This window comes from Lutra lutra, chromosome 8, assembly GCF_902655055.1.
Source record: "Lutra lutra chromosome 8, mLutLut1.2, whole genome shotgun sequence".
Classification (NCBI taxonomy): Eukaryota; Metazoa; Chordata; class Mammalia; order Carnivora; family Mustelidae; genus Lutra; species Lutra lutra.
Genome location: NC_062285.1, coordinates 28,395,572 through 28,417,500, shown reverse-complemented (window position 1 = coordinate 28,417,500; position 21,929 = coordinate 28,395,572). Strand labels below are relative to the sequence as shown.

Below are 21,929 nucleotides of genomic sequence, written 5' to 3'. Positions count from 1 at the left end.
TTAATTTATTTGAGAGCGATGGGGAGGCACATGCACAAGTTGGGGAAAGGGCAGAGGGAGAGAATATCCAGGCAAATTCGTGCTGAGCACAGAGCCTGATTTGGAGCTCCAGCTCCCGATCCACGAGGTCAGGACCTGAGCTAAAATCAAGAGTCGGATGCTTAACCGACTGCACCACCCAGGCACCCCTTAATGGAAATTTCTAACTCAGGTTTTTGTGACAATTAAATGGCATAGTGTATGTAAAGTGTTTGATAAGTACTAGGAAGTGAAGAAACTCGTGCTCAGCAAGCATCTCCTTTCTTGCTAATCTAGGGAATGAATCCACTCTCTTGCAGGACGGCTCTCACGGTCCCTTGCTGCAGGGAGGGTGCCTGGCTGTCGCTGGGGGGTGTCATTACAGGAGGGAAGGAGAAGGTGTTAGCTGAGAATGTGGCTCTACAGAGCAGGGAAGTGTGTGAGCAGAATGGACAAAACTGGACTCTGGATACAAGATACCCGATTGGGGAAGTGCCTATTTGTATGGTATCAGATTGCCTGAAATCTGGGTCCTAGATGTACTGACTCTAGGAGGTCTTAGTGCTCCAGATAAGTGGACTAGAAATGATATTTGGCATCCTGAGTCCTTAGACACAGAACAACAGTGTGCCTGTTGCCAGCACATTCTACAGTGCACTCTGTAGTCAGTGCTGAAGGAATTCTTGTTGACTCTGTTGCTGCAGAGGCTGGGTGGTGCCTTGGAGAGAGGGTAGGCAATGGCTCAGTGTGTTTATAGGTTTTTCAAAGAAAATGAAGTTGAGCTCCCTTGTGTTATGAGTGGTTTCTTTTATCTCCTACTTCTCCAGGGCTTAACCAAATATGTTTTAACCAGAGACCATCTTGGGAAACAGTTTGAACCCCAACTGGAATTTATCATTTGAAAGCCAAGTGAGAGCGAGAACAGGGATGCCAGCAAATAAAATTAAATATAGGGTTTTACAGTTTAAGAAAATGAAAACCTAAACAACATCTGAAAGTTTTGGCTCTTTTGTGGCTAGACTTTGGCAACTTGTGTTCTGAGCCTAGGTCAGGGAGCCTGTTTCAAGAGCGGGGACTCTCCTCCCTCTGCCCGTTCACTACTCCATGTTCAGCAGAAGGCCGAAGGGGTCCCAAACAGATGGGGTAATGGAACTGTGCCCAAACCAAGAAAGGGACGAGCGGGACCAACTTCACTCAGAAGTCACAGAGCAGGCCTTCGTTCTGCCAGGGGAAATGAGGGAGTGAATTGATGATTGCAGTCATTGACAGAATTCCCCGCCCTTGTGCTTGTCTCTTAGTATTGTCTAGGCCTTGTTGTGAGACTGTAATCAAGCTGGCTTCCATGCTGGCACTTAGTACCATCAAGCCCTCATTCCTCCCTCTGCTGTCTCTGCCTGCAGCCGACACATGTCGGACCAGTCCTTTGGTGGTGTTAGAGGAGGAGGAGGACACACATTGTACGTTCTCCAAATAAGTAGGTCTGGTAACGTTATTGGACTTGTCAGAGTCCTATGGATAGTAAGGGCAAAGTCAACTTTAAAAAATCTGCTTTAACCTTTAATGACTATTTTTCATGAATTCTCTCTAGTGAGTGGGCTTTCAGAAAATCTCATTTAATGGCAAATGGAAGTTTTGGAATATGATAGGTCATTCCTATTTGAAGTTTCCCCTTTTTTCCTCTCCTTAAAATTCAGAGACAACATTATATCTTGTAGTTAAATAGGACAACTTTGTTTATAATGTAGCCCCTTTGAGGGGAGAACGAAGGAGGGGAAGTTCATTGCTTCAAATCAGAATGGGACAGATCTGCGTGGTTTGGACTTTGGCAATTGCTTAACTTCCTCAAATCTCATTTTTCTCGTTCTGTGAAAAGGGGACAATAAGTTACTTGCAACGTTCATGTGAGGACTCAGTGAAAAGACCTAGCACAGATCCCAGCCCACAGTAAGGACTCCATACCTCCGTGTTTTCCTTTAATCCATAGTTCCGTCAATTTTTCACCAACTGTAAATGTCACTTTGCAAAATAGTTATTTTTAATACACTTAATGTAGTAAAAACAGCCCATATTTAAAATCCTAATATTCCGTTTCACATTGTATAATTGCACAAAATTAATTTTACTGAGTGAGCCGTTTATGTTTTCAGTTAATAAAAGTCCATGTTTAGTGCCTGTGAGTCCTGTGAGTCTCTTTAACTGTGTTATGGGAAATTTTGCAGGATTTCCAGAAATTATGAATGTCACTGGAAATTTCTACTTCTGGTTATTTAGTGCACAGTTCTTTGAGATCTATAATTCAGTAGGTGATGGGGAGGGTTTTCAGATCACACCATCTGGGGAGGCCTTGTAAATGCTTGTGGAGCAAACCACCGTTGCAGCTGCATTGCCAAGAAAGACTTCCTACAGTCACGCTGTCCTCATGTTTTAGAGTTTTAAAAAACTAACAGCATTTTCAGTTTCTCTAACAACTCCTATTGTTCAAACTACTTTAAAAAAAAAAAAAAAAGAACCTGTAGTTATTCTAGCATAACTGACCTTTATTGCAAATTGCCTCGTTTTATCCTAAAGAGCCCACTGTTTGTGGGAACAATTCTCAGGACTCCCATTGTCCTTGGGAAGTAATGAGCTCTTGTACTTCTCAGTGTTTAACTTTGGGGGGTGGTTATGCACGGCCTATCAGATGATTAGATTACTTCCCTCGTCGTTAGCAACTCTTGTCCTTAAACAGGCAAGGAAAACAGACAACATGCCGTGTGGAATCTAGACACACTCATTTATGTAGACACACACTTACCCACCGTGACTTATACCCAAAGGTACCCATTTTAAAAACAGATTCAAAAGGGAAACTTCATTGTCCTTGAATTCCTCCAACAGATATTTGCAGGCACCTCCTGTGTGCCAGGCACAGGGAATGCTCAGTGGAAGAGAAGCACGTATCCCATCCTGACCGCTTCGTTTCCCGTGTCCCCCAAACCCAAGGCCACCATGAACGCCAATTTCTTTTGCTTCCCTTCAGAAATATTCTGTGCATAAAAGGAATATATTTGTGTGTGTACCTCACTATTTTTTTTAATCCAAGTGATAGCACACTATATATCTCACATCTTGGAGAATATTCTAGATGGATCTAGCTCACCCGTCTTTCTTACTGTTGCATGGCATTACATTGGATGGTTGGAGGGTTATTTTATGATGTCCCTATTGCTGGACATATTTAAGTAATTTTTAGGGGTTACTTTTCTTCTCTTTGGGGACCTTGTCCTCCTTCTCCTGCCTTACCTTTCTTCTAATGAATCACTGCATTCCGTGTCGCTCCATCATTAATGATTCTGGGAAAAGGGACGTATCACCACCTTCATGGACACCCTCACCCTTGTCCACACTTCCTGATAGATCCAGGCCCGCATGCTGAGTTTACATTTATCTAGTAAGGCCCTATCTTTCACCCCACAGATTTCTTGTGATTACCCTGTAATTGTTGCTCATGAAGACAACTGATCAACAGTTCTACCCCCGGATCTACTTCTTTGAATTGCAGCAGACTAGAGAGTTGACTCTGTCTGGGAGGCATCGTACATGGCACCTCGTACTGTTGTTTCAGGCTGCCTGGGCTGCTCACTGCTCAGTGTTTTCCCACGCTGGGGCAGCCAGGGACCCCAAAGGCTTCCCTCAGCTCCCAGATCACAGCCGGCCTCCTTTTCCTTTGAATGGCCTTGTTCTTCCTGTGTGATTTTATTTCTACCATAATGTAGAAACTTTTGAAGATCCATCAAAGCACATTAACTTTAAATGCATCATAATTAGCTCGCTCCTTTTTGGATGGCTCTCTAAAGTATATCTAGTTTCATTTCTGGAAACCTTCACTGTCAGAAGCTTGCTTTCTTATACTTGGTCATAAAAAATAGGAAGCCCCTTCCCAACTTAAATCTTTAGAGACTTTGAAGTGACCTTGACCACAGGTTGTTGCTTCAGCTGTACCTTCTGGTCTTTGTTATTTCTGCTCTTCTTCACGTTGACATCACCATTCTCTGCCTTTGAGGTTCAGTTTTTCCATTTCCAGTTGTTTTTTCCCTCTTCAGTTCCCGCTTTACCCTTCTGTGGATGTCTTTTTTTAAAAAGAAAAGAAAAAAGAAAAGAAAAGAACCAGTTTCTTCTTCAGAGCTTGCTTGTTGCTCTGTGTTATCTTGTACCCAAGCAGCATAATTTACTGTTCTCTCTTCCTCCCTCAGATGGTTAATCAGCAGGCCTCACCGATCCCCTTTGTATTAAAGGGTTTTATCGTGATGCTAACCCAGTTTCTTATGCTGGCAATGAAATTAAGTTGAAAAAAAATTTTTTTTCTGGACATAGATCCTCTCCTCTTTTAATTTTGAAAATCTGGAAAAGTTAAAGTTTACTTTTAAACTGTGGCCCCCTTTCTTTTTTTTAAAGACGATATTTTATAGCTGAATCTGTAAATTCTTTTTTTCAGCCATGAGTCACTTAATTGCCACTTACAACTTCAACAAGTAATTACAATTATGACATTTCTGCCACATGCCCAACACTGTTCTAGATCCTGGAGACATAGATAGACTCTGCCTTAAAGAAGTCCACTTCTGTGAGGGAAGGCATTGGCCCATAACGTAGTCCAGGAGATGGAGCCAATGTGCTCAAGAAAATTACAACAGGAAAGGAGGTGGGGAGTTCAGAATGGGGGTAGTTTCAATTCAGGTGGTCAGAGAAGGCTCACTGGGAAAAAGCCATTTGACCAGACTTGAAGGAAATGTTGCAGCAAATACGGGGATTTATGTGGAGGGAGAAGAGGCTTCCTGGCAGTGAGCAGAGCAAATTTGAAGGCTAAGGAAGCAGATATGTGGCACCTGGAAGGAACAGCAAAGAGGCCACCATGGCTGGAGGGTAGTGAACAGAGGAAGTCAGAGAGGTTCCCAGGAGCCCATGCCATAAGGCCTCTCATGCCATGGCAAGGACTTTGGCTCAGGCTCTGAGATGAAGAGCCATTGGACAGTTTATAGCAAAGGAGTGAGGTAATGTGTCTTGTTCTGTGATGTAGTATTGTCACATGTTATTCAAGAGGATTTATGACTGATGAAAAACAGAGTAGCCTTTCTTCCAGTTCTTCTGTGCTTAGTCAGTTGCAAGTATGATGCAGATCTGAAGGACCCCATGTTTTCCCTCCTCTTCCTCCCTCTTTGATTTGTTGTGTAGATGCCAAGACCATTATTATCATTAACGTAATTATTTAATAAGCCTTGTCTTTAAGCAAACGAGAGCTTTCAGTAACATTAAGCTTTTTGTAAACTCAATCCTGATTTAACATATTTCTTTACAACTTATTTCTGTACTTCTTCCACAAAGATGAGGAGATAAGGCTTAAAATGAAAGACATTTAAAGTTAAAGGCCATAAATATAGAACCAGAAAATAAATCAAAGTATTCAGGAAGAAGCCAATGTGGCAGACCCATTTGGGAGACTGTTGTGAGGTGATCGGCTTGTTTATTTACCCATGAACTTCATGGAAGCAAAGCTGAGAAGGATCCCAACAGATCACACAGTTATCCCAACCTGAGTTTTTCCAGACCATCGTGCTCCTCTTTTTGCTTCTTACTCTAATGCAAGCTGCCACATGAAATGTGTTTTTAACATACTTTTTCATCACCAGAGAGTGATTACTTTCTAAAACAAGTTGGTCAGTATACATTTCACCCTTATTCCTACTGCGCTACTTATATGTGAGGAGTGTCATTTTTGCCAAAAGAAACAGCTCTCTGCTAAAATTGTAAGTTTTGGTAACTGTAGACATTAAAATCTAGGCCGATTTAAAAAAAAATTTTTTAAGATTTTATTTATGTATTTGACAGAGAGAGAGAGAGATCACAAACAGGCAGAGAGATAGGCAGAGAGGTGGGGGAAGCAGGCTCCCTGCTGAGCAGAGAGCCCGATTCCACCCCCAGGACCCTGGGATCAGGGCCGGAGCCAAAGGCAGAGGCTTTAACCCACTGAGCCACCCAGGTGCCCCAACAATGTCTTAATTATCAGCTTCTAAAAGCAGAAATTGTGTCGTTCATCTTTGTGTCCTTGGTATCCCCCAATCTGCCCTTGGATCCTTCCTCCACAACTTCGAAATCTCAAAAGCACAGAAAACAAAATCTCATCAATAGCTGGGAACCACAACTTGTGCAGAGGCAAAACCTGAACCAAGTGAGACTATTTTAAAAATCTTCAGTTATCGGAGTGTTTTGTGAATACTCATCTGTTTTACTACGGAAGTGGCAAGAGGTTTAATTTGGGTGCTCTGCAGACCCTTACTGGGTGTTTCCATAACATTTGGTTTATGCATCTTATTACTTCCCTAAAATTTAAGTGTAAATCGCAAAATGCATCTGGCCCCAAAGGTTTCAGAAAGGGGATGTGGGGCCTGTCCTAGCCAGTCCCTAGGGTGGCGTGGGTACCCCATAAGCGTGAGCGGGAGTGAAGTTTGGCTAAAGTGAGGCACCTAGAAAAGGGGAGCTTTTCCACAGCCAGGCCTGATGACCTTGAGGTCTCGGGGGAATAAAAAAAGATGATTCAGTTCTTAGAAGCGGTGCATTGAAATGTAGCCTTAATATTTTCTTGGCGTATAAGTTGTAATTGGTCTTCCATTAACCTAATAAATCCCAGGAATAGGAAGTGTTATTGTTAAAACTTAAAATTATTCCTATTAGTGTCCCAGCAGTTGCTTTTTATGTGATTCATGTATTTTTTTATGTTGTCTCCATATCTTATCATTTTGTATCATTTTGTTTTCCTTCAACATTTTTTAAGGTGTCACATTAGCCGTTTTCATGCTGGTGATTTAATTGCAAAAGCACACGTAAACAGTTTGAAAGGTGTGAGAAGAAATTCACAAGTCACCTGGGGAACAGCAACAAAGCTAGCATTCAGTCAGGAATTCCTTTGCTGTGCAAACAGCCCGCTGCCAGTGGGTCAAATGGTGTGTCCTGAAAGTGAGAGAGAAGCGAGCTTGATACAAGACACGTTTGTTTCACACTGAAGATAGGGTGGGAAATATGGATATGAATTAAACATAAGCTTTCCTTTCTCAAAGCTTAATAAGGAGAATAAGACGTGTCCATAAAATAAATGAAATACACAGCAGAACATACCAGAGGAGAGTCTTTGTGGCTCGGGAGGTCAAGAAGGGAGATCAGGAATGAGAACGAGGTACATAGAGAAGGTGAACTTGTGGAATACAGTTTGGGAAAGACAGAGGCCAGCTCTTGAGAAGCTCTGTGTTGAGTAGTAGGGATATACAAAGAGATAATATCATGGAAAGTGGTCAGTGATATCCTGGGGGCTTTGGAACCATAGCAGAGACTAATCAGCCCTGGGAAGGTGTATAAGAGTTGATTTTAAGTCTGGGTCTTGAGAAACACAGGAGTTTGCCCAGAAGGGTCAGGGTGGGTCTGAGAACTTACTGCAGGGAAGTAAACTCTCCACAGTAGGACAGCGACACTAGGGTGACTTTTTATATTGTACTGTCATTACAGGTGAATCTCACATCTCTTCTGGACCGATTCAGAGTGGGAAAGGTTTGCAGAATAAAAGTCAGTTTAGGACCATTGCACCAAAAATCATGCCCAAGGTCCTAACATCCAGAGTGCTATCGTGCCATTCCCCATCACTCTCTGATCAGGTGAATCCAGGACCCTCAATCAACGCCAAGCCACTGGGCGTGCCTGCCCAGAATTATGCTCTGATGCAGGTTGCTGGACAGGAAGGGACGTTTTCTCTCGTTGCTCTGCCACACGTTGCCTCAGCTCAGTCAATCCAGAAGCCCAGATTACCGCTGCCTGAAAACATTAAACTGCCTATTCCTCGATACCAACCTCCGAGAAATAACAAAGGATCAAGAAAGAAACCCATTCAGAGCTCCTCTGAGACTGGTGCTGGCATACCTCCTGCCCAAACCCATGCGTCCCCCTCCCCACTTGACCATCCCGAACCCCCGCACAAAGCTGGTCTGTTGGAGCAAGTGCCGTCAAGAGGCCAAGCCCCAGCTGGCATTAGCACGGCGGCACCAACCAACCAAGGTGGCCCCGGGGACTCTCCACCTCTGGTGACCAGTGACCGTGGAGATACGAGCCCTCCTGCCACCCCACCATCGTCGACACCAGAGGAGCTCTCTGGCAAGCAGGATCTCGCAGAGCCTTCAGGCAAAGCAAACTTGGTGACCAAGAAAACCTGCAGTAAGCCTTCTTCCGTTGCTGGTGAAAAGCTTAAAGAACAAGTTCATCTTGCAAAAGCCATGACCATTTTATCACCCGCTGTTTTTGGCAGCACGGTTCAGCTGATCTCTCCAGTCCCCAGAGGTAAACTGCCAATCCTCCCCTATGCCCGGATGAAAACAGCGGAGGTGTGCAAAGGTCCGTCGGATATTAACACCGCAGACAGTTCTCTGCCCAGGCTCAGGGCCGTCTGTGATCAGACAGCTTCCATCACGGAGGGCTTTCATGCAGCCACCAAAACAGTTGGCAAGGCACCCGCTCCACAGTCGTCAAAGCAGAATCCCTGTGAGAGCTCTTTTTGTCCCGCGACCAGACTGGATCTAGGCCACAAAGCCAAACTGAACAGCGGGGCAGCGAAGAGAAGAGTACGGAAACGAAAGGTACCAGAGGAAATGTTGGCATTTCAGGGGAAAAGGAGGAAGTGTATCATTAATAAGTGTAAAGATAGTAAAGAAAGAGTGAAAACCGATCCCCAGGAATCCAGGGATCAAAAACCCGGGGCTCTGAAGAAATACCGCAGCATTATGCCAAAGCCGGTGATCATGGTGCCCGCCCTGGCTCCCCTGGCTTCTCCGGCAGGCGTGCTTCAGCCCCACGCCCCCGGCAGCCTGGGACAGGACGTTTTGTTCAGTAATCCACTCACTCCTAAGTACCTGGGCTGGAAGCAGGACGGTGGCGCGTCCCCAAAGCCCAGCTCCACACTGCGGAATGGCTTCCCCAGCCTCAAGAAGCCCTGGCACAGGTGTCATGTGTGCGACCACCACTTCCAGTTCAAGCAGCACCTCCGAGACCACATGAACACGCACACGAACAGACGGCCGTACAGCTGTCGCCTGTGCCGCAAGGCGTACGTGCGCTCGGGCAGCCTGAGCGCACACATGAGGCTCCAGCATGGCGAGAACCGTCTGAAGAAACTCGTGTGCTGTGAGTTCTGCGCCAAGGTGTTCGGTCACGTCAGAGTCTACTTCGGCCACCTGAAAGAAGTGCACCGGGTGGTCATCAGCTCGGAGCCCTCCCCCGGAGAGAGGCGGCCGGGGGAATCGCCGAGGAACAGAGGCCTGAGTGTGCGAGGGACCGAGGGATCCGGGGAGAGGTGAGTGACCCTTGGATGGAGGCGGGGAGGGGCTCGGTTTGGGTTTGGAGTACAGAGCGGGATTTCGCATTCAGAAAGGTGACTTCATAAAAACATCCCCCAGATTAGGATCTCGACAGGGAGCTGCCTCTTCCTTCTCGTTCTGTAAAGAGTGGTCTCATCTTTCTTGGGTTTCCGAGCAGTGCTGGTGGCCCATTACGCTCGCCCCTGTAGGGCAGGGCACACATGCCAGGTCGGGCTCTGCCGGCGACAGCAGAGTGAGGGAGGATTTTGTCCTCTGAGACATGAATCCGTAAGGTACTGCCTGTGGTTCCTGGTGCTTTCTGCACACTAATTTTCCCCAAACCTTCGGCCACAGAATTTACACCTAAACGTTGTCCTTTGCCCCGGAATACAATCTGACCCGTGGTGGGGACTCCCCATACCCCACGATGACCACAGCCTCAGGTGCCCAGACCCAGCCCGTGACATTGGCCCAGTTTTTCCTGTCAGGCCGGATTAACATTTCCCATGTCACTGCTGCCCTGTGCAGGTCCTGGCTCTGGGCTTTAGGAACCAGCAGTAAGCCATGGAGTTCCACAGTCTGGCCTCAGGGCTACGAGCAGTGGCTACGCCAGGTGTTCCCCTTCCGTTTGCCCACTTTCTACCAGGTGACGGGGGGAGTTTCACTGAAATCCATTCTCATTGCACCAGGAAAATTAAACATTTTCTAATCTTAGATGCTCTGCCCCTCATCATTCTTAATTGTCCTAATTGTTCCAGATACTTTCTATCCAGTTGTGTCTTCCTCTGTTACATTTGCTAGAATCTTCATCTGGCCTATTTCTTCCCTGCTTTTCTGTAGTTTCTCTGCTTTTCTTCGGGCATTCCTGTCCACTTGGGGACATCTGTGCCTTCCATTAACTCACATAGCGGACTCCCTCAAGAAACCCCACCTTCTTCATAGTCTTCTATGGTACAATTTGATTTTTAGGTAAAATGTCCAAACTGCTTTGCACGCTCAAGGTTAGTGAGGAAGGGCAACCGTATGGCTGAACCAACGGGGTCCTTGCCAGGCTTCACTTGATGCTATCTGCCTCTTGAGTCGATGACACCTCATTGGTCACCAAAGAGCCATTAGCCCCTCTGGGGGAGAGAGTATAGGAAACACCCCCTCCCTCAGTGGACGCTGGGAGCTTGAGAACCAGGTGGCCCCACGCAGGAGTGATGGCCGGTATTCCCCGAGGCCTCTGCTTCCCGGGTGCTGTTCCCCTGCCATTCCTGGAACTTCTCCTCAGCGGGGGTGTTCTGGATCCCCGAAGGTGAGCGTCTGAGAGGAAAAGCTCCAGGGGGGCTTTTCGTAAAATCTTCTGTTGGCTATTTTTCCCCCTTTCCAGGGAAAACAAGTCAAGCCTGGAAGAGGACCTCCTCCTCACCCAGGCAGATGAAGTCAAGTTACAGATCAAATGTGGTCGCTGTCAGATCACTGCTCAGTCTTTCGCCGAAATCAAGTTTCACTTACTTTACGTCCACGGAGAGGAAATTCAGGGCCGTCTGCAAGAGGATATCCTACCAGGAAGCAGAGGCACTCAGGAGGAGCTAGTGAAATACGCTGCTCCCTTCTGGAAACAGCATCCTGAGAGAAGAAAGCTGCTTCACAAGCACGGTCCCCCTGAGGAGGAGTTCCCCGCATTTCCCAAACTGAAACGGCAGCTCTGCCTTTATCCCCAGAAGGATATGGAAATCCTCAGAAAGGCTGAAGGAGCCCAGGCAGGACCCAGCGAGGCAGGTGCGGCCCCCTGGGCCCCTGAGGGTCCCAACCCCCACGTCCCCCTGCTTCGGTCCCACTCAGGCTTGAACTGCATCCTATGCACACAGACACTGCCAAGGAAGGAAGAACTCCTCCAGCACTGGGAGCAGCAGCACAACTGTGAGAACCCTTCCAAGCTATGGACCATCTTACACACACTCTGCCACCAGGGAGTGATCGGACTCTCCGACAAACCTGGACAATGAAATACTGGGGTGGGAAAGGGGGTTAACGAGAGTGTTGCTCACTGGCTTTCTCTTTCTCTCAAAGCTTTGTGTTCCTAGGGTGGTGCTTCATTATAAAAGTCAAAGTTAGGATCAGCATGAATGAGCACAAGTGATTTTGTACATAGTTTTATTTTCTTATGAAATAAGTAAATATATATATATATGTATGTGTGTATATATATATATATATATATATATATACATATATTTATATATATATACACACACACATGCACACAAACCCTTGATGTTTATTTTTCTAACTACATTCAGTTTTATCCCAAAATTCTATGTACTAACTGTCAATGTCCTAGACTTTATTTGAAAATGAATAAAAAGATGAAAATTTGGAGATTGAAATGTAAAAGATGAGAGATTTTTTTTTAAACACAGTTTGCGGCATGTCTGAATGTATGCATCTGTCATTTGGTTCAGCTGGTTTCTGTTTAAGTAGACCGACAAATGTGATACGTTTCCAGGTGGCAAAACCAGTTCAGTCTCAAGTGTAGTATAGTGTTGATATTTATCAGATTTGCTGGGGTAGTAGGAGAGGCTATAGGGCAGTATATTTAATAAGGTTCGCGTCTACTGTAATTGAAAATCCATGTTTCCAGGACTCAGGTTTTTTTTTGTTTTTTTTTTTTTTAATTTTGCTGTTTTCTTAAACGTATGTTGCCTTGAAGATCAGATGTTGGCTAAGCCTTACAGCTGTAGTGTTCCATATCAAAGTAATCAAAACTTTTTTAGTACTTCAGCTAATAAAAAACCACTTTTTTGGTTAAAAGTTCTTTTCAAATAGTCTTTTGGGCCAGGAAATTTACAACCTGGAAAGTGCACTAGGTGTGCAGTCCAGATGTCGAGGTGTCTGAAGAGCTTGCCCTCCCCTCCCAAGGAACTTCACAGGGTTGTCCCTAGCTCATTGGCTCTCCAAGCCGCTGTGCCTTTCAGGCCCAGGGTTCACTTTGAAAGTCAAAGAGTAAATGGTTGCCTCTTAAATTCCTGGGAAGTGACCTCTCATCAGAAAAGTTGCCATTTGGAGCTCTGGGCCATCCTTGGCTGCAGAATCATTTTCTTAGAACCGGGGAGTGTGAGTGGCCGGCCAACTGGAATTTCAGCCTATGTGCAGAGGTACCTTGCATGTGGCCCATTTTTCCATGCTGCAGGAAGTTGCCTAAGCAGGAGAAACTGAATTAGAATTGATAAGCTTGTGGATCTTAAGTCATCTGTTTTTAATGTCTCATTTTTAAAAGCAAATGTTCATAAGCAGGATTTGGCTCGAATCGTCCAGAAAGGTAAAACTCACATCTTGCATTTTTGCTAATCGTTCTATAAATTTGAGAAAAGGAGGGTAAGGGTGGAAACCTCTGGAAGATTTTGCCATAGTTTACTGATTGATCAGGCTCTACCTAGTTTGAAAGGGATCCTATCAGACCTTCACTGTTTGATACTTGGAGAACAGGGTTAGTAATGAAACCGCTTTGCCATTCAGTGCAGCACCCAATTTTTTGGGGGAAGATGGGTCTGGAGACACTTAAAAAGGAGATCAACTGAAAATCCTACTTGAATTCAGACCATGAAACGCAGATTCCAACTCTAATTCAGACTCCTCGGTGCTCAGGTATAAAGCAGCATTTCTGAAATACAGGTCAGTTGGCTAAGGCAGAGGAGTGGGTCTGGAGTATGAATGAAGCAGAGGGGTGGGGACAGGGGACACCCACCCAGCATGGAAAGGAAAGTCTGAGTCCCCGCCAAGGGCCAGTGTTTAACCACAGATTCTTACGGCAAGGGCACAACACTGAGGGTGTAGTTGACCTCTAAAAAGAAGAGATTTAGGAATGGGGCACCAGCCCAGATAGAGAGGTGTGACCAGCTCATGCCTGGTTGGATCCCCGTCTCAGCAAGGCCCCAAACCCTAGGGGCCTAACAAGAAGACTCTTGTTAGGAGAGGAAGTGTGCAGTGCAGAGGAACCCCACTGGATGCCTATGCATGTGGGTTCACTTGGAATAGAATGTTCTAGTTCTCAGCTTCTAGAGACACTCCCCTACATTATAGTGGGAATGGCCCCAATGCCACCTAAGAAAGGGGCTTCTGGCCCTTAAGACTAGCCCTTCTTCAGCAAGAATGGCATGGTGAAAGACTCCTACTGATGGTGTGGGGACAGGGAGGGCCAGGAAGAAAAAGGAGTCCTCCAGCTAAAGTGACTCTGGGAATGGCTCATTTTGATGGCCCAGTGGATCTTCACTGATAAGCTTTCTTTGGGCACAGACGTGTTATTGGCGCAGTCCCAACCCACATCCTTGACCCAAAGGCAGGGAGGGGTAGAAATGTGCTGTTCCCTCCATGTGACCATGAGAGGGTGACCTGTCCAAGGCTCCACTTCCTCACCTGTAGAATGGAAAGGATGCTCCTGCCTCAAGGCACTGTGGTGAAGGCCCAAGGAGATCCAAAGGAGGTATCTGGCACACTTGGGCCTAGGAACCAGGGGCCGATACTATGCTTCCAGCCAGCCTTGGAGAAGAGGTATGTTGCACCATAGAAAGACCATGTCAAACAACTCAGGTAGGCCTCAGGTCCAGAATTCAAAAATGAAAACTCAGAACCATAGAAATACACATCTTTGCACAAAATGGGTATTTTCACTTTTCAGTAATCAAACCAGGACCTGGATTGCATGGAGGCTCGCCAAGGGTTTATTTAATCGATACAGAAAGCAGAATTCATGGAATTATTTTCATTCCAGGCTCTACTTTGGGCCTCGTATGTCTCCCTGGGGCTACCGCCCCCCCATTTAGGTGGTACCCCCCCGCCCCAGGTCCTGATCTAGGTGGTACCAGCAGTTTCTTGAACTTGACAATGGTCTTGTCCACTTCCAATGCCTGACCATGAGCCTCTTGAAAGCAGGGATTGTGTCTGTTCAACATGTAACCCCAAAGGATCCAGCACGTGACACTGGAATAATGTACAATCAATATTTGTTGAAAAAAATAGATACATTAGCTAAATACCAACAGAACTGCCACTTGCCTTTACACGAATAAAGCTAGCTTTAGCAGCAACCAAACTCATAGCAAGGAGGGTATTAGAGGCAAATCTGGTCTTAAATTCAGCCACGCTCATTTTGCTTACTGTCTTTGCTTCTTGGAAAATTGTCCCAGAGCCAGCAAAACGAGACTTTTTTCTTTTCTTTTGGCCCTAAATTATTTCTGAAAGTTACAGCATTTTAGATTTGTATTGTTTTATTAGCTGTCATTTTTATTCATGTCCTCTTTTGTTTCACTCTCTTTCTCTGGACCTCTTCCTGGTTTAGTTTGACGGTTCCTCTGTTAAGCTGTTCCTCATATGGAAAGTTGTCTCTTCATCAGCACGCCATAAATAATCAAACCTGGGTGCGTTCCATTACCTTCTCTGGCTCCAAACTCCTGCCTCCCAGCTGCACGGCTCCAGCTTTCTGTGGCCCCAGTGACAGGATTGTTGGCAATAAATGCTCAACTTCATTTATTTATTAGAATTCTCAGATCTGGACTGGTTTGCCCCATTCAAGCTGCTGACATGCTTTGTTAGGTACATATTTTATGGAGTCTCCTCTTTTCACTGAGCTCCTGAGAAACAGTGCCCCAGTAGAGATGAACTGGGGTTTAACGGAACAGGCTTTTAGCTTCAACTATATACTGACTTGCCCGACATTAGACCATCAGCAGCTTATCTAGGCTTGTGGTGCAATCTAATAGCTATTTTAACTATATCCACCTCTCCGGGAATGTTCCTTTTGAGGTGAAATGTTTATTGTATCTCCTGTTTGGTCAAGGTCATGGTCATCCCCATCAGAAAACTACAGCCACAATTTTGTGAGCATATTTTAAAGTTGGGTTCAGTATGCAGACATTAGCTTAGCGGTACATCACATTTTCCATACTCCAAAGTGTGAAAATGTTTCAACATGTTGCCTAAGCCTAGAAAAAAAAAAAAAAATCGCTATATGTGGAAGGAAACCAAATGGGACAACTAAAGAGAAATAAAGATGATCTGTTCTAATTTTGATGTGAAGCTCATCAGGGTTTCGTTTATATGAAACTTGTTCCCATCTTCAGAACTGCTCCCCACCCCTGGGTTAGCTTAGCAGCAAAGACTTCACCTATAATAGGAAGGCTATATCGTCTCTTTTGGTAGGCTCCAAAATCAAAATTGCAAGCAATTAACATGATAGATCATTTCTGATAAGTCAAACAGCCACTAAGCCACTACTCCAAAATAAATAAATAAATAAATGAAAGCTTTCACCTTCTATCATTAAATATGAGTTTAATCTCCAACTCTGGAGTTGTAAAGAGACCACCCCATCTTCTAGAGGCTTTTGCAGAAACAGCAATGAACCTGACCTGACTACTGCCTGAGTTGCAATGCAGATCTGAGTAAAAAAATGTGGCCATGGACGAGATCCAGGTGGCTCAAACATATGAGTGCATAACCATCCCGGAGCTCTGGCTATATCTGGAAGCAATATTTAAGAATATGTTCTTAGGTCACTAAAACACTGCCTTTTCCTAGTGTAATCTGAATTAAAGCACAGTTCAGTTTTTCATAAGACATTCATGGAGCCAAGCCTTTTGAACCATAGTTAAACCCAAGGAAAGTTAAAATATCCAAGAAAGTTAAAATATCCAAGACAACGAAGTCTTTTGAATGGTGTTTATTCTTTCTTGAACTAAAGGGTGGGGTTGGGGGAGCAAGAGGGCAGTAGTCCTATGTCAGGATGTGGTGGGAGGAGCTTTTTGATGATGAAAATCCCCAAGGGGGCACTATCAAGGTAGCGGCGCTCCTGAATCTAGTGTCCCCCACAGCAAAGTGCCAGTAGTATTCAGGTACAGTCACAGCGGGGCGAACGAAATCAGACACGTAGCAGAATCGAAACCGCACCAACTTCTTGGATCCAGGATCTCCGGGCTCCCGGCACTGTGTCCTCAAGATATCAATGCGCATGTGCGCAGATGGACGCGTGAGGAAGGTCATGGCAGCGCAGGTGATAATGCATGGAAAACTTAGGCAATTTACATGTCGATCCAATCTGGTTTAAAAAAACGTTACCGCATACCATATAATGGCACATCGCGCTAGAGCGTAGGAGACAGAAGTAGCTCTTTGCGAGCTGGACTGTCATGTGTGAAGGCAGCAAGCTCCAGAACAATGTATAGTGTGCTCTCGTTTGCTTTTTTTTTTTTTTTTTAAGATTTTATTTATTTATTTGACAGACAGAGATCACAAGTAGGCTGAGAGGCAGGCAGAGAGAGAGAGGAGGAAGCAGGCTCCCCGCTGAGCAGAGAGCCCGATGCGGGGCTCGATCCCAGGACCCTGGGATTATGACCTGAGCTGAAGGCAGAGGCCTAACCCACTGAGCCACCCTCGTTTGCTTTTTAAACAGAGGAGGAAAGGGAGAAGGAGAAGGGATAAATGTATTATAGATGCCTGTGTATGCACAGAACATTTCCAGAGGGTCATTTCAGGAAAGGAGTACTGGGAGATGGGAAGGAAGGACCCACTTTTGCCCTGTTGAAATGTTTTGCTGCATTTTGTTTTTTCAGCTGAAAAAAAAATGGCTTTACCAGATTAAGTGGTAGCTCTTTCAGGAAGGCCTCAGCCAAATCATGAAGGAAGGAAAATTCGTGTCACCCCTCATTTTGGGGCCCACGCACATTTCCCCAGCTGCACCATTGCTGCCTAATATTACTGCATAGACAATGAGCCACGGTGACAGAGACATCTTGTCGACCCAGTACACACATGAATATACACACACAGAAACACAGATACCTACAATCCAGACTGAAGCTTGACTTTGTGAAAACGTACGTAGTAATGCACACTGCATTTTGATATGTCCTCTTCTCCCTTGGATTTTAGAGGCTGGCTACTTCACACTAAATTGACTTCATGACCCACTAAGAAGAAAATGCAATCTGAAATACACCACTATAAACTTTAGACTTTGTGACCCCTCCCTATCCCATCATGGCCTTTCTGGGCTGTTCCCCAGTTTCTCAGGTCCCTGCTGCCAGAGGCTTGATGAGGAACTCTCCTCTCTCTGCACAAAGATGCATTTGATAGACCTTTGAAGGGTGGCCTCAGGCCAAATGCATGACTAAAGCTGCGTACTTTGGACACCCTGGGACCACTAAGAAGGCCTTTGGTGCCTCTCCAGCAATGTCCTGGTGGATCTTGAGCGCCCCTTCGGAAATGGGCAAGGGGAAATATCGCTGCCTCGCTGGGGCTCTGGGGTTTGAAACCTTTCTCAAAGTTTCGCTTGACTAGATTTACTGACTCTTTGGGTTTGGGTTGATTTTGCAATCATCTCTGACTTCTCACCCAAAGTCACATAAAACGCTGAGGCAGAAATCTCGTGGACTGAACAAGAAGCAAAGTCTGATAACATTCAAACCCACAGCCTTCCTCTACCCTCCACCTGCTCCCCTTCTGTCCTGTGCGAAGAAGCCCACACTGGCCAGTTTTCTGAAGACAGGGATATGAACACTCCCTCTCCTCCACCCAGCCTCACTTCCTGGAGAATCTTCTGCCATTTGCCGGGCCTGCAGAACGACGGGGTCACGAGGGTAGACCATGGTCAAAGAAAGGGCCTCTGGGGCTTCAAAGTGATCTTCATCCTCCCATTGTCTCTTCAAGGAGAGATTCTGAAATTAGGCCAAGTCTCTCACTGACACAAACAAAGGCTACGACCCCCCACCCCATGGCAGAGACACAGCGCTTTTGCTTAGCTGTTCCTTGGTCCAGACCATTCAGAGGTAACACTTAGTTAATTCGTTCTCCTGTGTGTATTCCTCAGGGGTCCCTCTTTTTCCATTTCAGTATGTTGGCTTGGAGAAAACAGGTCTGGTTCCCCTTTTTATAGCAGCTTTAATCTGTCCCCAAGTTGTGAGAAAAGTGTTTATGGAACTACTCACCGGTCCTCCAGGGATATTCTAAATCAACACACAGCTCCTGAGTGCCCGTGCTCGAGGGCAGCGGCACACCCCCAGCATGCCCGCCCCAGGGGTCACTGGCCTGCAGAGCCAGCCTGGCTTGGGGAAGGGCTTCTGGACTTTCCACCAGATGGGTTTACCTTGGAGGTGCCACTGCTGGACTGTACTTTTCTGCTTGCACGCAGAGCAGACGGGAGAAGAGAATCTGGCCCTCTCACTGATAATAAAAGGCACGAGGAGAGAAGAAGATTGGCAGGGATTAGCCAATGATTGGATGTTTTCGCTTTGCTTTGGTTTTCTTCAGTGTGCTGAAATACTACTTCAAACATGTCTGCCATCTTACATGGAAAATAATAATTAGAGCAATAATTGGTGTAACTCTAAGGGCCTTTATTGTTGAAGAGGGGAAGCTTACACCAGTTTCACAAAAGACTCCTGCTCTTCTGGGTCCTGTGGGATTAATTGGGGATTTCAGCCCATTTACAATCGGGAAAATTTCCACATCACAAAATCCATTGCTATAATGGACACTAATTGGCCTCATTGTTGACAGTCCCAGAAAAGAAAGCTCTGAGCCCCAATACTGAGCAATGTGCTAAAAAGTTGAGACGGTAGGTAGGAAGGAAATCATGCTGTTTTGACCCAAGGTTTGCTCTCTTCCAGGGATAAGGGAGTGTTTGGGGCTGCAAGGTCGCAGTCTAGCCATTCAGAAATAGCGAAAGACCTTCTAGTACAGCAAGGAACTTAAAATAGGTTCAGTGAGACCTCCAGCACACTCTGGCATTCACAATCTTTGGACTTGGGGAAGAAGCCACTGAATTTCAGTTGGTGGTGGAGCCGATGGAGGGGGCAGAAGAAAGAGCTAATCCTCCTGAAGGAAGAGCGTTTGACCATATTTCAGGAAAACAGGCTAACTGCTCTCTGTTGACGCACTGTGGCTGGGAGATGCTATTTGCAGGGACCACAGGAGGCTCGGGGAACGTGAACAGGCTATGAGGTTTGAATGGAACCTTTCACACTGACCAGATTGGCATCCGATTGTTAGCGGAGATCTGCCAATGTCCCGCTGAGTGCCAGACCGGGGTGGCAGTATTTTGTGTCAGGTTCATCACCAACATCCTTGAAAAAATGTGGGCAATTCTTTTAAAAGACCATGAAAGTAAGCCACAGAAAAGATCAAGAGCCACTAAGAAGTCTGTTGACTCTGCACCACACAGGACCTTCGCCCCCCCCCCCCAGCCTCCATGGACTGCCTTCACTCTCCCCTTTCAAGCCAAGACTCACCATGTCCCCATGGTTTACGGGCCTGGCCGTGTACCTGCCAGCCAGGGAATATGGACCCGACTCCTCTCTGGCTCTGGCTCAGAGATCCCCGCCTTGGAGCTGCCCAGAGTTCCCGCCCCCAGCTGGCCCTCCCTGCTCTCTGCTGTGGTGATGGGCTCTGGCCTTGCCCTGGCTCTGCCACCTCACCCCCTCCGGGCTCACCTGACCCCTCACCCATGGTCACGAACCAGGGAGCCCAGCTGAGCATCCATACCACCCACACGAGGCTGTGCCCTCCACCTCAACAGTGACACCGCATTTTATTGGGACCCAAGGTGGGAGGCAGCCCTCAAGTTTTCTTATGATGACCTTTGAGCCTGTGTTTACCCTCTCTTTCCACCCACCCTGGAGCAGGCCCGATGGGAGGTCGGCGGGGAGGCCCCTGGGCCCCTGGTTGTCATGCCCAACAGGGCAGAGGCACAGCGCTCAGCGGGTACCCTGACGCCTCGCTCCCCAGGTGGCCCAGACCCTCACTCTCGGACCACCGTCCGGCTCTTGGAAATTAGATACAGGCGCAATGCATTCTGGTTGCCTTGTCCACATCATCCCTTTCTGGACCTTGAGGAAACCCGCTAAGGAGCTTGGCTTCCTAAGTAAGCGCTGCTCCGTAGACTTGAGGGCCTTGTGCTGTTTCTGCCACTGAGCTGGATCCACAGCTAGTTAAAGGAAGGACTGGACCTGTAGGCCACACAGGTGCCCCCGAGGGCTCCTGATCCCAACCAGTGAGAGCAACGAAACACGTGTGCAATCCTGGGCAGGAACACTCACGGCCGGCCCCGCCATGGAAGCCACCTCCCTCAAACACGAAAACTGAGGTGGGGCCTTGCTCTTCTGCAAACCAGACGGATGTTCCCTTCTCCCAAGTCAAAAACATCACCGTCACAGGCTGGCCCAGGCCAGGTTTCTCCCTGCGACCGTCAAGGCCCGAGGTGGGGAACAGGGCACACAGGCCCCCCAGGAACTGCTGATTGTGATTTACTAGTGCAGGGAAATTTGGAATTGAACTTCACCGCAGGGATTCACTTGCATTTGAAAGCAATGCAGTTAGTAGTTCATCTTTCAACACTGAATGTATTTTCTCCCCTTTTATATCTTTCTGATGAATTAAGGGCTTATGTAAGGTGAGGGCTTGAAAGCATTAACAGCTGAATCTCTTAGTGGATCTGCTTGCCAGATATGGCTGGATGGAAAAACACAGGGACCAATTTTATATTGTTTCTTCACCAATTCATATCAGCCGTGAACTGTGATGCTTTCCCCGTTCTACAATGGGTGGATAATTTGAGTTCCTGGCCCTCCGGTTCTCCAGGCCATTTTGAACAAGGTCTGCTAATTGAATTCAGTTGTTTGCAGTTTTAAATGCTCTGTGTTTTCCACGGAGCAAGAATATATTAAACTCATTTCATCTGTCATCCAAGAAGAATTGGAGCCTGAATTTTATTACCAACTGACTCATGTTCACCTTTATCCTAGATTGTTTTTTTTAAATGTTTACAATGTAATTAAAAACAATCAAGTTAAATTATCTATTTGAATCGGTCCATTTTGGGAAAGATTGAAGAGGAGAAAAGGTGCCTACAATTACTTCATTTTTGCGGAGCGTTTCTGCTTTCTCACACAGAGACATGGTGCAGCTGGTCACCAAGAGCATTTCGTAATGTCACTGGTCACTCAACAATTACAAAATATTGTAATTAAATGTTCGAATGCTCTCTTTCGTTTTCCCATTATGAATGATCCTGCAACTTGATTGACTTCAACCGTGTAGAAAGAACCTGGCTTTGGTAATACTGTTTCTTGCAATGCACGCCTCCAGGGAAAACTATGATCTGAATTCTGAAGTCAGAACCAATTAAAGTCTTGCATTTTTCCCACTACAGCCGTAAGACGAGCTGCATTTTTCAGGCATGGCTCAAGCAGTCTTGTCATGTCTCTGGGGCTCAGTGCCTCGGGCGCCGTGTGCCTACTGCCAGCTGTGAAAAGGCAGTCCCTGGGAACAGTTGCAAAATAGGGAAGAGAAATGATAAATCCACAGAGGCAGGGGCCACAGTGGGCTTTTCTGGATGTTTTTCTAGCATCAGGGCAGCCCTGGACCTGCTAAGGGAGCCTTGCCACCTGGCACCAGAGTTTGGTACATTGATATACACCGAGGGGTGGATAGTTCAGTTGGGGAGCAGAAAATGGAACCTCCATATTAAACGTCAGAAGCGGAAGAAGGCTTCCAACAGAACTGGCCGAC

The 21,929-nt window shown here is 46.3% G+C and overlaps 1 protein-coding gene across 13 annotated transcripts in view; it reads left to right on the top strand.

The window, feature by feature from the left end:
- Positions 1 to 11,998, top strand: part of ZNF438 (zinc finger protein 438) — a 183,594-nt gene extending 171,596 nt beyond the window's left edge. For 12 of the 13 annotated variants that reach the window (XM_047741122.1, XM_047741120.1, XM_047741129.1 and 9 more), the window contains 2 exons: positions 7,552 to 9,382; positions 10,759 to 11,997. In XM_047741122.1, coding sequence (XP_047597078.1) covers positions 7,552 to 9,382; positions 10,759 to 11,377 — 2,450 coding nt within the window. In that variant the 3' untranslated portion in view covers positions 11,378 to 11,997. Of the gene's footprint in view, positions 1 to 7,551; positions 9,383 to 10,758 lie in introns of all 13 variants that reach the window. The other variant, XM_047741132.1, reaches the window with a different exon arrangement.
- Positions 11,999 to 21,929: the final 9,931 nt, after the last annotated feature.